This window comes from Parasteatoda tepidariorum, chromosome 11 (genome assembly GCF_982258835.1).
Source record: "Parasteatoda tepidariorum strain Cologne lab strain chromosome 11, Ptep-v5.0, whole genome shotgun sequence".
Taxonomy (NCBI): Eukaryota; Metazoa; Arthropoda; class Arachnida; order Araneae; family Theridiidae; genus Parasteatoda; species Parasteatoda tepidariorum.
In genome coordinates this window covers 55,791,350-55,806,727 of record NC_141765.1, presented here as the reverse complement: position 1 = coordinate 55,806,727, position 15,378 = coordinate 55,791,350, and the positions used below count along the sequence as shown (strand labels likewise).

The 15,378-nt window shown below is 27.8% G+C and overlaps 1 protein-coding gene across 2 annotated transcripts in view; it reads left to right on the top strand.

The window, feature by feature from the left end:
• The window catches only part of LOC107445948 (synaptogenesis protein syg-2), a 137,335-nt gene extending 132,542 nt beyond the window's left edge, over positions 1–4,793 (top strand). For both annotated transcript variants that reach the window (XM_016060465.4, XM_087154398.1), the window contains one exon: positions 4,356–4,793. In XM_016060465.4, coding sequence (XP_015915951.1) covers positions 4,356–4,432 — 77 coding nt within the window. In that variant the 3' untranslated portion in view covers positions 4,433–4,793. The remainder of the gene's footprint in view (positions 1–4,355) is intronic.
• Positions 4,794–15,378: the final 10,585 nt, after the last annotated feature.

Below are 15,378 nucleotides of genomic sequence, written 5' to 3'. Positions count from 1 at the left end.
ATCTCAATCGTTATTTAATATATTAACCTGCGGTTCGAAGTTATAAAAATAGGTAATTTATGTTTGAATAAGAAACACTTCAATATCTTCAAAATTCTTATTGAAATTTATCTTTAATGAACAAGCAATTTCCATTATTAAATTCTTATTAGCAATACTTCGATTTCAATGGTTCGTCATCCTTCCAAAATCATGTCACCATTCACGGAACAGTAGATTTATAAAATTTACAAGATGTACCTTTGGGCAAGCAAACCACTTATGTCGCTTAGAGACGACTCAAGTAGATGAATTTTGTTCATTAAATTCAGTATTGGTCGTTAAGATGGCAATTTAATCAAGTGGCTCATTCCTCCCATGACTTAAGGCTATTTCAAATCCTACTTGTTTCTAGGGAATGAATTCCTTACACTATTAAGGCTATTTTAAAGCGACTTAATTAGGAAGTGTTTGACATCAAATGATAATTTAAATATAAATTAGTAGAACTAAACTGTGCAGATTGAATAATTAAAAAAAATGTGTTTAAAAGCTGTTTAGTTGATGAAAAGACTAGAATAAAAATAGAAATAAAATCTTTCAAATTTGTTTGATAATGTGAGTTATATATGAGTACTTAAAACGTTACTTCCGTTGAAATGTTTGTTTAAAATATCTATTTTTCAGATCTTAAGTAACAACACTAAAAATTCGTTGATTTACTTAAAAGAAAATGAAGAACTTACGTTTTTTTTTTATTGGTCTCTTAAATCTAGACATACTTCATTTTAAGAAAAGGAAAAAAAATGACTACGGTATATGATTTTAGACTTAAAATAATTTCAAACTATTTCAACTATTTTAGACGTTATTAAAATATTATATTTTATATAGCATTGCATCCATTTTTCGTAAGTGTTACTTTTTATCTTTTAAAAAAATATTGGATGGGGTAAGCACTCAAGACATCTGATATTTTGCGCTGATGTTGGAGATTATAATTTCAATACACTGAGCTGCTACTATGTTATGATCTTCATCAATATTTTGTTTCATCCATTTTTTTGAACTCTTTCTAATGCAGCCTTTATTTTTTGTAACACAGACTCAGCGAGATGTTGATAATTGGCGGAAAGAATTTTCCATTAGAACTTTCGAATAATGTTCCTAGATGGGAGTAGATCTAGATTATATTTAAATATGAATTTAAATATCACCCCAGCAATATTTTATTGGAATGAAGTTTGTTGACTTAACGGATCAATGGGATTTAGAGTAAATACAAGGCTACGGAGTTGAAAATTCCTTGACGTAAACTCAAAAAAATTGGATTGGTTGTTCAACGAAAGATATAAATTTAAAATAAAATACTGAACTCGAATGTTTGGCGGAAACAGATAATATGCCTAATTATTATGTTAGTTGTAACAAGTGTTACTAACACGACAATTGTTGTTTAATTTGCTTTAAGTTTTCTTTCTAATTAGATTAAAAGTTTTTCTATAGATTAATAATGCATATTAAAATTACACAGCTAACTTCAATATTACTCAGAATTCTAATTTACAATCGTTTAAACGAATGTCATTGATTTTTTATGAGGTTAAAAATACATAATTTTACAATGTCACGTTTCCAATAATCTATGTTTTCAAAATTAGCATAATTTGTAGTATTAATATGGCGAAGTCTGAGAACAATATTTGTTGAAATTTGGAGAGAATAAATTATTCCTTTCCCAGATATTTACTTTGTGAATAAACCATACATTTCTGTTTTCATTTGTTTCCCTTTAGCTATTTTTTTTCAAAACGAGGATCATTTTTGTGCCCAGCAGTAAATCAACAGATTTAAATAGCTATTCAACTGTACTTATGAAGCTAAGAAAATAGACGTTTAATAAACTAGTCATAAAATTATTTTGTGCCTTGAGTTACGGAAAAATTAAATCAAAAGTTAAATATTTCTAATCTTACAGCTTTTAGATTAGTGTGTTATGCTATTCTGGTATTACATATTCTCTACCTTTTTAGTGTATTTTATTTCTTAAATCTGTATTAATATGTAATAATGGCTTTTTCGATAAATAAAAGAGTTAATTTTTATTCAATCACACATAATGAGTGAGTGCCAATAAGTTTTGAAGCCAATAAAATTTTCAATTTCGAAACACCAGATATCTAAAACCTGTTTTTAATCTTGTTTTTTTTAACTATTAGCTTAATACGCTATAGGGTTTTTTTAATTCCATAATGAATTTTCGGAACTTATTTCTTTGCCAAATAATTAAAACATTAACGTCATACTCTGTTGTAAAATTAAGAATAAAAGGTTATCCCCATAGAAAGAGTCTGCCAGCATCTAAGCGCACGTTAAATGAATGTCGAAGCCCTAAGCGCAAACGTATACACTCTTCTTTTTACATTCTTTCTTAAATCACGTGAAATGAGGGAAACAAAACTAATTGAATAAAAGCTATTGTTTTATTTCCCGTAAAATTAGAGAGTTTCGTCAAATTTAAATAATGCTTTCTGTTCGCAATTAAAGAAACTGATGAAAGAATAATATTGTTTCGTGCACACGATTTTTTTTCTACATCGAAACAGAAGGAAAAATTCCTCAACTCGCGTTAGGGGCATGTCAGTATAAGACGGGCCATTTTTAGTGGTCCAATCAAATCCAATGCTCTTGTAACCTCATTTAGTTGTTTCTTTTCCAAGAACAAATGTTCTATTTATTTATCGAACTGTGTCGTCAAATCTAGTACTTCTTAAAGTCTACGAAACTATAACCTTTTTTTGTTAATCCTATAATATATGTATCGTAAAAGATTGCACAAATTAAATTTCTGTACTAACTTTTAAAAGCTCTCATATATTTTTGAAAGCATATTTGTATCATTTAATAAGGAAAGCAAATTGAACTATAAGCAATCATGGATAATTACTTAACTCCTATACCGCAATGGTATTTCCTTAATTTACAACAGAGTACAGAGAGAGAGGAATTGGGTCAATCGGCTTCGCTTTTGGTAAGGCTTACTTCAGATAAAGTGCCAATAGGTATCTCCCAAAAGTACGAAGTATGAAGCGTTGGTTACTATTTTACTTAACTTTAAATTTGAATACTCAGTTGAGAGGTTGGTCTTTTGCCTCTCTCTTCGATTTTGCCCATTCAAATGCTACATTTTTTTAACATAAATTATCAATAACGAAATGTAGATCATCAGTGTAATTTAGGAATAGATAACAACTAAAATGATATACTGAAAGGGACCTTAGGATGAACTCTAAAGGTTATTAAAATTTTTCATTTTCTGATTCTAATTTGTGAATTGAAACTTATTCTTTGTTTTATTGTGATGACTTCAAAAAGTTACACATACTTCATGAAAACGTTATATATTTTTGCACTCACACTATAATATTTCTATTGATGGTGTTTATTTTCGCTACATTTAAACTTCAATAACTAAAAGTTAAATTTAATCGTTTGTAAAATTGCTAATAGTGTAAGACTTAACTACAGAGCAATATATGAAAAAAACATACTAATAAAAAATATATTCTATTAAATAAGCCATAAACACATTTTTTTATTTAAATATTTAATTAAAATAAATATATTCTGGGGACTGTCTATGACAGCTGATTTCGAGGGGAAAAAACGAATTTCAAGGCTGACAAAATCCACTGTACAATTTACTCTTGAGATGAACCAATTTCCCATGTTATTGATTTGCCAAAACTTAGTAATCCTCAAATAGCAACAGATGGCGATCCAATCGTTATTTTTGTGAAAAATAGACATTAGCCGTTGTTATATGAGGGACTCTTGATCTTCAAATAATACGCATGAAGAAGGTTTGAATCTTAATCTAAAGTATTTAATACATCTCTAATTATTTTACCCAATTAATTTCAGTATTTTAACTAATTTTTTTTATGTTAAATTTCTAAGAGTTTTCACTCTTAAAACATTCTGAATCCTAGAAGGGCACGTGTGGAATTTAGCAAAATAGAATTTTTATCAACGAAACTTGAACGTCAAAGACTTTAAAGGTTATTAACACTGTCCCTTGCGTGCAATATTTCATCAATTTTTAAACAATTTAACGAAATTTAATTTTAGTTTTAATAGTATTTTAGTCGAGAAATACTTTTTCTTACATCAAAAAGAATTAAAGTTTGAAAAGTTCCTAAGTAGTTCAAAACTGTTGCCAGGCTAATCTAGTTTTTCCCCCTACACGATATCCATTCTTTTTAAATTAGAAAAAGTAATTTTCTTAAGCAAAAACAGTGTTTAACTTTTCTTTACCGTAATTCAAAGCCTTTTAGTTGATTATTTCTTTTATAAAGACTTAGTTTTTCTTTCAGATTGGGACATGATGCTGAGTTTATCGGTGAAGAGTGTGGCAATCTTCACCACTTTCTTTCTTGCATATTTCAGCTGACCATTATTTATGACGCATTATGATACTGACGCATCGTGTCTCAAAGTGACTCAAGCCAAAGTGTTGATAGCTTGAGATGGCGCATCATATTTGCTGACTGTAAATAGCTTAGTGTTTTCTTTCAAAGGACCCAAAAGACTAATCAGCGAAGGACAAATCTTGTAAATTCGAGATGGAAAAGACTGGATGGAGATAAATTTAAAGAAAAAAAAATAAAACTGGCATTTTCGTTATATATTATTTAACATTCCATGCGATTTTTTTTCTTTGCGTATAAAAAAAAATCTGGAAATATTGTTGTTGTATGTAATTTCTGTCTGTATTCTGCACCCATTACATAAAACGTATTTTGAACTTTCAATTGCTTTGAAACGTGATATTTGTCATTAATTGGACTTTCATCAGAACACAATACGTTGTTGGCTTTACTTTTACTTTTGAAGCATACACGCATTAAAGTAGACTACCTTAGGATCCAAATTATTGGATTTTGAATTATTTAAAATTAAATATGTTATTATGTATCAATAATTATGAATTTTACTCAGTTTACGTATAATGTGCAAATTTTTTAAAGCTTATTTATTTAAGCACAAATTTGAATTCTGACATTAATCAATATTTATCATTACATCTCTTGCTAATTCTATTCCATTGTGTACAAATGGAATAAAGATATATATAAAGGAAATTGTATTAATCTTTTATGATTATATATATATATATAATCATAAAATATATGTGTCATGGCGAAAGACCGAAATCGGTGGTTGTTGACTTTCACCGGTGAATGTCGACAAACCCCAAATACGTCGGTGAAAGATCGAATATTTCATTACATTCTTGTACATTCGGACCCTCACCGGTGTATGTCGACAATCACAGATATGCTTTGGTGAATATCCGAATTATTTATTACATTCGATTTGATATGAATTTATTCGTGGATATAATTACATTTATTCGATATTTTAACCCTACACACATATTTTTTTAAAGTTAAGTACCACTGCCCAGTATACATTTGTCCGGTATACCCTACACTGATGTTTTTTTTAAGGTTAAGTGCCACTGCCCGGTATACATTTGCACGGTATACCCTACACTGATGCTTTTTTAAGTTAAAGTGCCATTGACCGGTATATATTTGCCCGATACTCCAATCACTGATGTTTCTTCTAATCTATCGTCAGTAAGTATTAAAATATGGAATAAATATAAATATATCAAATAAATATAATAATATTAACGAATAAATTAATATAAAATTGGATATAACAAATATTTCGGACATTCACCAAAGCGACTATGTGATTGTTGACATTCACCGGTGCGAGTCAGAAATAAGGGTATTTAGCATATATTTCGGACATACACCAAGCGACTACGTGAATGTTGACATTCACCGGTGAATGTCGACATTCTCCAGATTTCGGTGTTTCACCGTAACGTATATATATAATCATACTCCGTTGCAACTCCCGGACTACAACTCAAGGGAAATTTTCGACCATATAAAATTTATAATTTGCCACCATACTAAGTTTCTAATCAACAGTTCTGGATATCTTGCTGTGTGGTTCTACAAGTTTTACATAATTTTATTCGTCTGCGCAACATCATAATCACTAATGAAAAGATTTTCAAAAAACCCATTCACGAAAACCCATACCTGTAGTTACTTTTAAAATTTCTATAAAACATTTCTTAGGTGAGTAACTTTTGATTTTTTTTGTATGTCATATTGTTTAATATTTTTACCCTTTAAACCTGCGCATGGCAATTTAACAATTGGGTTAGAGCAGAATGCCATTAAAAAAAAAAAAAAAAAAAAAAAAAAAACAGATATTGCAAATACAATAATACAAATAAATTCCTGAAATTTTCGTAAAGTGTTTAGCACGGTTTCGTTCTTATCCCATATTTAGTATGGAATTATTATTTTTTTCATTTTGGAATTTAGATCATTTTTTTTTCTTGCATTAATAGAGAGTGAAATTAAAGTTCACGCAAATTATAAGGCACAACTCTTAACATTTCCACCTTTATCAAGAAAGTATTCTCTTGGAGATATTGTTCTCTCTCTTAGAGCGGCAGGATAATCGTTATTACAATATAGGTTTCAGTCTTAGCACATTAAAATTTTATGTCTATACTACGAATTCAGGCAACCAAATTGTTGAAACCAATCTTGTTGAAAAATGAAATTTCATTTAAAATGTTAATTTACTACAAAATGTTACTTTATTACGGAAATTTATGCATCACCACAAACTATATAACGATTCAACAAACCATATATCGGCAAACTCGTGTATTTTTTTAAACATGCAACATTTTATTTCGTTTTTTTCTTAAATAAGCTAATGTTGAATTTTAATCAAATAAAAAATAAACATGAACTGTCCATATTTCTCGTCTCATTTTCATAATAACTTAATACATACAAAGAAAAAAAATGATGCCTCTACTAAAGGTTTTATTTTTTTCCATAAACTAATTTAGTGACCTGAAAAAGTAAAATTGAAGATCCTATATGCCTAAGTGTTTGCTTTGTTTAAATAAATGAAAAATGCCATAAAAGAAACAAATTAATCTTGATTACTTAAAAAAAAGTTTTAATATGCTTTTGAATTTATCGACAAATATTTTCTAGGGATGGCTAGTATTTATCGTCGAAAAGTAAGTACACTGGACAATTAATTACCAGTCATGAAGTATCATTTATTATATAATAAAATGTTTTAAAAATGTTTTATTAGAAAAGACACTGGTTTTATTTTCGAAAAAGTTAAATAATTAAATGAATTAAATAATGTTTTAAATACTTTATACAATTTTTTTTTAAAAAATTAGTTATTGTTGGGACACGAAAATAACGAAAATTTTGCGACTAAAAATGACAAGTAATTAAGTTTTCCCATACAAAGAAAAAGAAATTTTACTTTTAATCCTAATTAGAATTTAAAAAATAAGACCAATTATTTCTAACATTTTGAAATTTGCTAGATTTCTTAGAGTTTTTAAATAAATATTTCATTTCATTAATTTTAATCAATATTTTACTAAATTATTTGTATGGAATTTAAATTCATTCGTCGAAAAATAGTTGTTCAAAATCAAATTTTTGGAAAAATTTACCTATTTGTTTTTTTGATAAATAAATATTAACAGTGATCAAAGTGTTTATATATATATATATATATATATATATATATATATATATATATATATATATATATATATATATATATATATATATATAAACATTGAAATATTGAGAATCGAAGTCGAAGTGCATAAAATCACCAGATAGAAAGTTGAAGGTTCGAGAATGAAACAGGTATGTGATCCAAGACTGCGTAAAACGATAAAGAAAAAAATAATAAATAAAAATAATAACAAAATTGTATAAATAGAAAAAAGGTCTATAAACTTCAAATTTAATAAATTAACCTTAATAAATTAACCTAATAAATTAACCTTAATAATAAACGTATTAATAATTAATACCTTTGGAAATATAGACAAGTACATGTTTATGTGTCAAGGTAATCAAACCAATCCTTCAATGCAAGGGTTGCCCTTCTATATTATAAAACTACGCATTACTTCGTCTTAGAAGTCTTTCCTCTGATAAATTAGGTACCTGTCTATAAATCCAATCGGGATATTATTATCCATTAAAAGATTATGTAAATGTTCTAAGATAAGTATATTGTTGTTGCAACTAAACTTAATGCGATTTATTTGTCGGCTCGGCAACAGGTGGATCAGAAGGGAGGGACCTATTCCATGGCCTCCAAGGAGCCCTGATCTGACTCCGTTGAATTTTTTCTTCTGGGGGCATATCAAGAATCTTGTGTATGCAGAGAAAATTCGTGATGTTCAACATCTCAGGGAACGAATAGTCAATTCTGTGCCAACCGTCCCCCCAGACATGCTCGCCAGGACATGGTAAGAGGTAGAATACCGTTTAGACGTCTGCCGTGCCACTAACGGGGCTCATATAGAACTTTACTAAGTATTAAAAAAAACTTGAAAATGTAAGCTTTTCAGTCATGTATAAAACATGTATGTATGTTTTTTATTTCATTAAAATATTTTGCCTCAAAACCTCGGAGTTCTTTTATAGACACCCTGTATAATAACATTTCAATAGATACTAATAGATATATCAGAATTCCAATAGAATTAATTTGTTAAGAGGAACATAACTTTTTTTTAAATCAAAAACATCAATTTGAACGTTAGAACAGTCGAATGTAATGAATATATCAAGAGACTCCGAATTTAAATATGATTGGTCAGTTTTAACCAGAATAAATTCTTCTGGATAAATTGTGTTTGCGATATTAGTACAATCTATACAATTAACAATGATCAAATCAGCAATAAATCGGAAGCCATTTCTGATGTAAATCGTGGCATGTTATTCATAGAATTGTAAAAAAAGTCTAGCAAGAATAGTTGAAAAATTGATACCTTGTGATATGCCAACAATCTGCAGAAAATTACCCTCACCCTTAAAGATAAAATTATTAAGAATACAAAAATTAACAAGACCAGTATAAATTTCGCCAGTATTCAAAATCAATATCGAGAATATTATTGAAGTAATAGAAGTATGAAAAAAGAATATCTTTAAGTTTGTCCTGTGGAACGAAAAAAAATGTTTTTAAAGAATGTTCTTGAAATCAAATGATTCATTATAAGTAATGTAATTATTGTTGATAAATAATTACTGGTTTATCGTTTTTAATAATCCATGTTGATCCTAAATCATATATAGAGTTAAATAGAATGTTTAAGTACTTTGCAAAGAGTTTATCAGGTGTATTCAGATTGGTATTAGTGCCACAACTGATAAATCGAAATTTAATCCATGTTTTTTTAAAATTTAGGTGTGATCGTAATGTAAGATAGGTTAATGTTGTAATTTTTATTCCTGCAAATTTTATTTAAAGCAATACTTTATTTGACAATATTATTATAGTTATTAGAACATGATTTATAAGTTAGAAAATTGAAGAGTTCGTTGTCTAATAGGTTAAGATGTTGGTATTTAGAAATAACGGCATACTTTCCAGAAGCTTTATCTATAGGACATATATCTGTAGGCTTTATCTATTGAAACTGTTCCGGCATTGGCTGCGTGGTAATACCTTCCTGACGATGCTACCATGTATGTCAGTGCTTCTACTTTAGTTTCTTTTCAATACATTTCATATTTAATAGTTAGGCTGCTATTTCCAATAGTGCTTTGTTATTTAGTTTGTTATTCGTGTTAATAATTTTGGTTTTGTTCTGCTGTGCCGATACTTTTAGTTCTCTTATAAAGGTAATAACTTATTTTAATTCATCTTATAGTATTTTCTTCAAATATTCCTCCATCTGTGACATTAGCAAATTAGCACTGAAGCAACTTGGAATTTTATATCTCATACTTTTTCTTCGATTTTCCTTATATATAATATCGATAAAGCTGCTGTAATGTATATTTTTATTTGTAAATCTTAACCTATTCAACAACGAACTTTTCAATTCTCAAACTAATAAATCATGTTATGATAACTATACTATCGTTCAAATCTTTCTTGCTTTAAAGAGAATTTGTGTTTTGAAAAATAACAACATTAAATTACCTTACATTACGATCACACTTACATTTCATAAAACACCTATTAAATTTCGATTTACCACTTGTGGCACTAATACTTATATGAATACACCAGGTAAACATTTTGCAAAATATTTAAACATTCAATTTAATTCTGTATATGATTTACATGGATTATTAAAAGCAATAAACCAGTAAATAACTTTATCAGCAATAATTCCATCACACACATTGAATCTTTTGATTTCAAGGACATTCCTATGAGTATTCCACTGGACAAACTTAAAGATTTTCTTTTTACATACTTTAATATACTTTAATGATTTCCCTAATATTCTAAATATCGATTTTGGATACTGGAATAATAATATTAAGTTTTGTATTTTTAATTTAATCTTTAAGGCTAAGGATATTTTTCTGCAGATTGTTGGCATACCACAAGGTACCGATTTCTCAAGTATTCTTGCTAACCTTTTTTTTTCTTCGCTTCTATGAAAAACATGCTGCGATTTCCATCAGAAACGGTTTCCGATTAATTGATGACTTTAGCATTTTTAATTGCTTAGATTTTATTAATATCGCAAACACAATTTATCCAGAAGAATTAAGTGTGGTAAAAACTAATTAATCATATTTAAATTCAAACTCTCATGATTTAATCATTATATTAGATTCATCTAACGTTCAAATTGTTATTTTTGATGTAAGGAATTATTTTCCTTTTCAAGTCAACAAGTTAATTTTTTGAAATTCTGATATCTCTATTAGTATCCGTAGAAATGTTATTTTATCTTAAATTAATCGCATTAAGTTTATTTGAACAATGATATACTTATCTTAAAAAAACTGTAAAAATTTACGCAAGCTTCTCCAGGATAATAATATCTCGACTGGATTTATAGACAGGTGCCTGATTCAGGAGTGGAATGCCTTCTGAGGCAAAGTAACGCGTAACTTCATGCAACAGAAGCTTTTAAGGTTCGGTTGGATTAATTATAAACATTTTCGGGTACTTGTCTATATTTCCAACCGTTTCATCAATTTTGATTCATCAAATTTATTTCATTTCGATTTATAAACTTTATCGAAAATTTTTTCTACGTCATTTTAAACATTCTCGGACCCACATACTTGTTTGGTACTCGAACCTCCAACTTTCTAAATTCTGTTTCCCATCAGGTGACTTTATGCACTTCTTCGTTTCTCAAGATTTCGGTATATAGTCTTCACCTGACTTGCTGTTGGTATATTTTGTTTCTTTCTTCGGGCAGTAGGAGGTATGATTATCTGCTGTTATATACCGCCAATCGTCAGAACTGCTCCAGCTTTCTCTGCGTGGTTATACCCCCCTGACGATGCTACCATATATATCAGTGCTTCTACTTCAATTTCTTTTCAATATATTTCCGTTTTGATAGTTAAGTTGCTAATTCCAGTTGTGCTTTGTTAATTAATTTGTTATTTTAATGCTAATATTTTTGGCTTTCTTCTGCTTTGCTTATACTTTTAGTTCCATTATGAAGTGATAGCTTATTTTATTCAATCTTACAATATTTTCTTCAAATTTTCTTCCATCCATCACATTATCAGCTTGGTGCCGTTGCAACTTGGAATATTATATGTTTTACTTTTCCTTCGATTTTCACTATTTTTGAATTTATTTCTTAAATTATTTATGTATATATATATATATGCATTGAGATAAAAATAAACCATTTTAAAAATTCATCCCTGACTTTAAAAACTCAGCATTCAATTCAAAAGGAACTTATAGCCAATTATAGAATAAACCTATTTTGCTGAATATTTCACCCCACCAAAGATTTATCTCCTGCACTGATAAATAGCACTTTAAAAATTTCTCAATTTTATTAAGTTGCCTTTTTAATTAGCTATTTCTTTAAATTTTGAGGAAAAAAATTAAACCGTCATTAAATATTTTTGTTTGTAGTCTTGAGTTGCAAGAAAAAAACTTTTGGTGCAGAAATGAGACCTACATTAATAATGAAGCAATTAAATAAAAATAAATTTAATCCAATTTTCAGCTTAGTTTAAAATGTTTTTTTTTCCTTGCTTCTACATTATTTTTATTCTACATCTTTCAGGTATTGCAAATAAGGAAACACAAACTTAGTCTCAAATAAAATTACTTTAGGAAAAAAAATTAAACTATACATACACACTTGTTTCGCTAATAAGCTGTCTCAAGGGAGGTACTAAGTTCTGTGTCCTTGTTGACTTAACTTTTTATATTATTTAAAAGGATGCTATTTTAATGTATTTTAGGGTTTGAAAATCAACGGAAATTAAGTAATAAAAATTAATAAAAATAGTAACAAAATAATCCAATTAAAAAAAACATTAATCCATTTCATTATAATTACTTCCCTATTGCATGATAAATTGTTAATAACTGTTTTAAAAAAAAGGGGGAATTTATTCGTGATTTTTAATTTTATTTATGTTTACATCAAGTAAGTTAACGGAAAAGTGGCCTTGTTATAATACCTATTTTGTTTAGGAACTTATATTTTAGCCTATTAAAGAGAAAATTTCCCTTTTAAGGATCTTTTTCTAAAAGCATTGAAAACCCACCTATATTTTTCGTCATATATTACTGGTAAGTATTTATTTAGCTACTGTGATGTGACAATAGGCATTACATATTTCCTAGCTTTTAAAATTCTTTAATTTCTTAAACTTATTTCTTTTAATCACTCTTAACCAAACTTTAATTAAATTAAACCAATTACTTAATTCTTATTACGCTTAACAAAAAGTGAATACAAAATATTTTATATTTTACTTAACAATAAATGTAGCGGATAACTTTTTATTTCAGTACTAATGTAAGACTCATTAATCCGTGTCGCCACTTTATTCGAAAACAAAACCTACTTATAACTGTTTAGTCTTTATTTCTTATCTCAAAAATGTTACAGTTACATGGCTATACTAAGTCTCACAATCTTTTCTGCGTCTCACAATCTTTTCTGAGATAGTCAGGAAAACTTTAAAATATTTTCATTCGTTTTTTATAAAATGCATCAAAAATTAAATAATTGGTTTAATTTAATTAAAATTTAGTTAAGAATGATTTAAAAAAATAAGTTTAAGAAATTTAAGAGCTAGGAAATATGCAACGCCTATTGCGGCATAACAGACGCATTAGCTTTTTATTTTTATTTTTTCAGTTTCAAGATGTGTTTTAAAGAATTTTTTTATAAATGTTAAGAAACAAAGTGTTCCATTTGCTTTTATATTTAATTAATTTGAGTTCAGCAAAAAATTTAGTAAATACAATTAAAGGATTTAGGGAAATATAATGAAAAACCCCATTTTCAAATAGTTTTTGGTGAGCTTTTTGGCTAAAATAGCAAGTTTTCAATGTAGAAATAAGATTTTTAATGTTTTGTTATCAAGAAACTGAAATCTTGTTAAGTAGAGGTAGGCCGTTTAATTTACATTCGAAGGCTTGTGGGAGCTTAACTGTTTGACATAAAAACTGTCAAATTCAATCAAGATAATCATTGTTTGATTGCGTAAAATGTATTATTACAATTAATAGTGTAAAATTTATCATAAAACATATTATTCCTGAGAAGTCTGAGAGGACCTATTTCTTCCATAAAAAGATTTTTTTTTCTTAGGAAAAGTCAAATCACCCTATCTTTCCCTACTTGTGGGTTAGTAGACATATAATAAGCTGAACAAAAAATAATTTTTTACAACTGGAATGACCAATAACTAAGAATAGCCTAAGAAGAAGCGAGCATTCGAGAGCTGACATCGAAAAACAAATTTATCTACGCAGTCACCGTGAATTAATCATCAACAGCATGCCAATATGGTAGGCTTCATCTTGACTATTAAAGCGTAATTCAGAGCTTTCCCGCAAGAAAACCGAACCAATTTCGACCCAATGGAAGTACTTGCTCTTACCCAACTCTCTCCTACTTATCTGTAAACGATACTGAACATCGTTTCATCGAAAAATATCCCCTTAGGAATACTTTTTCTTTGTCATATTTTAGATTTCGATATTTTTTTTGATATTTAATATTACACGCAAAAATGTTCTTATCAGGTAAATTATTTATTTCTCAGGTTTTTATTAATTTCTCAGGTCTTTTTGCGATATTTTGTAATTATATACCACAGATTGTTAACAAAATCACAATATTGATATTATTGTAGAAAAGATGTAAAAAATAAGCTATTTAAAAATTAATAATTATGGCATTTTTGATTTATATATTACAATGAAGAAAGGAATACATTGCTCTTAACTTCCTAAAGAACTAAATAAGAAGGTTTTAAATAAGCATAGTGCATCTCACTTAATGCATTTCCCTTAACTTAATTTCTTATTGATTTGATATATAAAAAAAGTATGGTTTAGTAGATAGAAAGAGCCTTTCTTTCCAATGAAATTAACTAAATTCGGATTTTTTCACCCAGATTCAATTTTACAACTGTCATGGTTTAAATGAAACCTTTTAGAATGAATTACTAGTATTTTTTTTTTTAAAAATATCAACTATCACATATATAAAATAAAATTATGTACAAAAACAATAATAAGTAGAAAGATTTAAATACACTAAAATATTCACGATATTTCGTGAAAATGGTGCAGAAATATCAAATTTAGTTAAAATTACAGTTAAAACAGCTACAGAAAGCTGTTTACAATCGCAAAACACAGAAAAATATCGTAATAATATTCAATACAAATTTCATATAAATTTATATAATTTTTTTTTAAATAATCGCTTGATTACCTAGATTAAAAACTTGTCTTTTCTCAGTTTAATTTATATTAAGACATCGATATCATTTAGTAGGTGAAAGGGAATATTTTTCCCATGAAATCAATATATTTCGAATTTTCTCGCTCATGCTCTAAGGTTAGTAATACTTCGAGCGATTCCTTAAAATAAACTACGAATATCTCTAAAATGAATATTAAATAAAATTATGTACAAAAAATAATAATAAGTAAAATGCTTTAATAACGAAAAAAATAATTTTGTATCTAAATGAGTATGTAATGAGCAACTAAATGAGTATCTTAGTATCAACATGGTTCAGCAGGAAACCATGTTAAAATAGCAAATTCCGCTAAATTTCAGTTAAAACAGCTTCACAATGCTATTTGCATTCTCACAAAACAAAGTAATATCTAAAAATATTATTCAATACTCATTTTAATTTATATGGAGAATCTTTTATAATTTCTTAATTACATAGCTTAAAACACTTCTCTTATCTCAGTTTATTTGATATCAAAATAGTATCATTAAGTAGATAATAGATTCAGTAG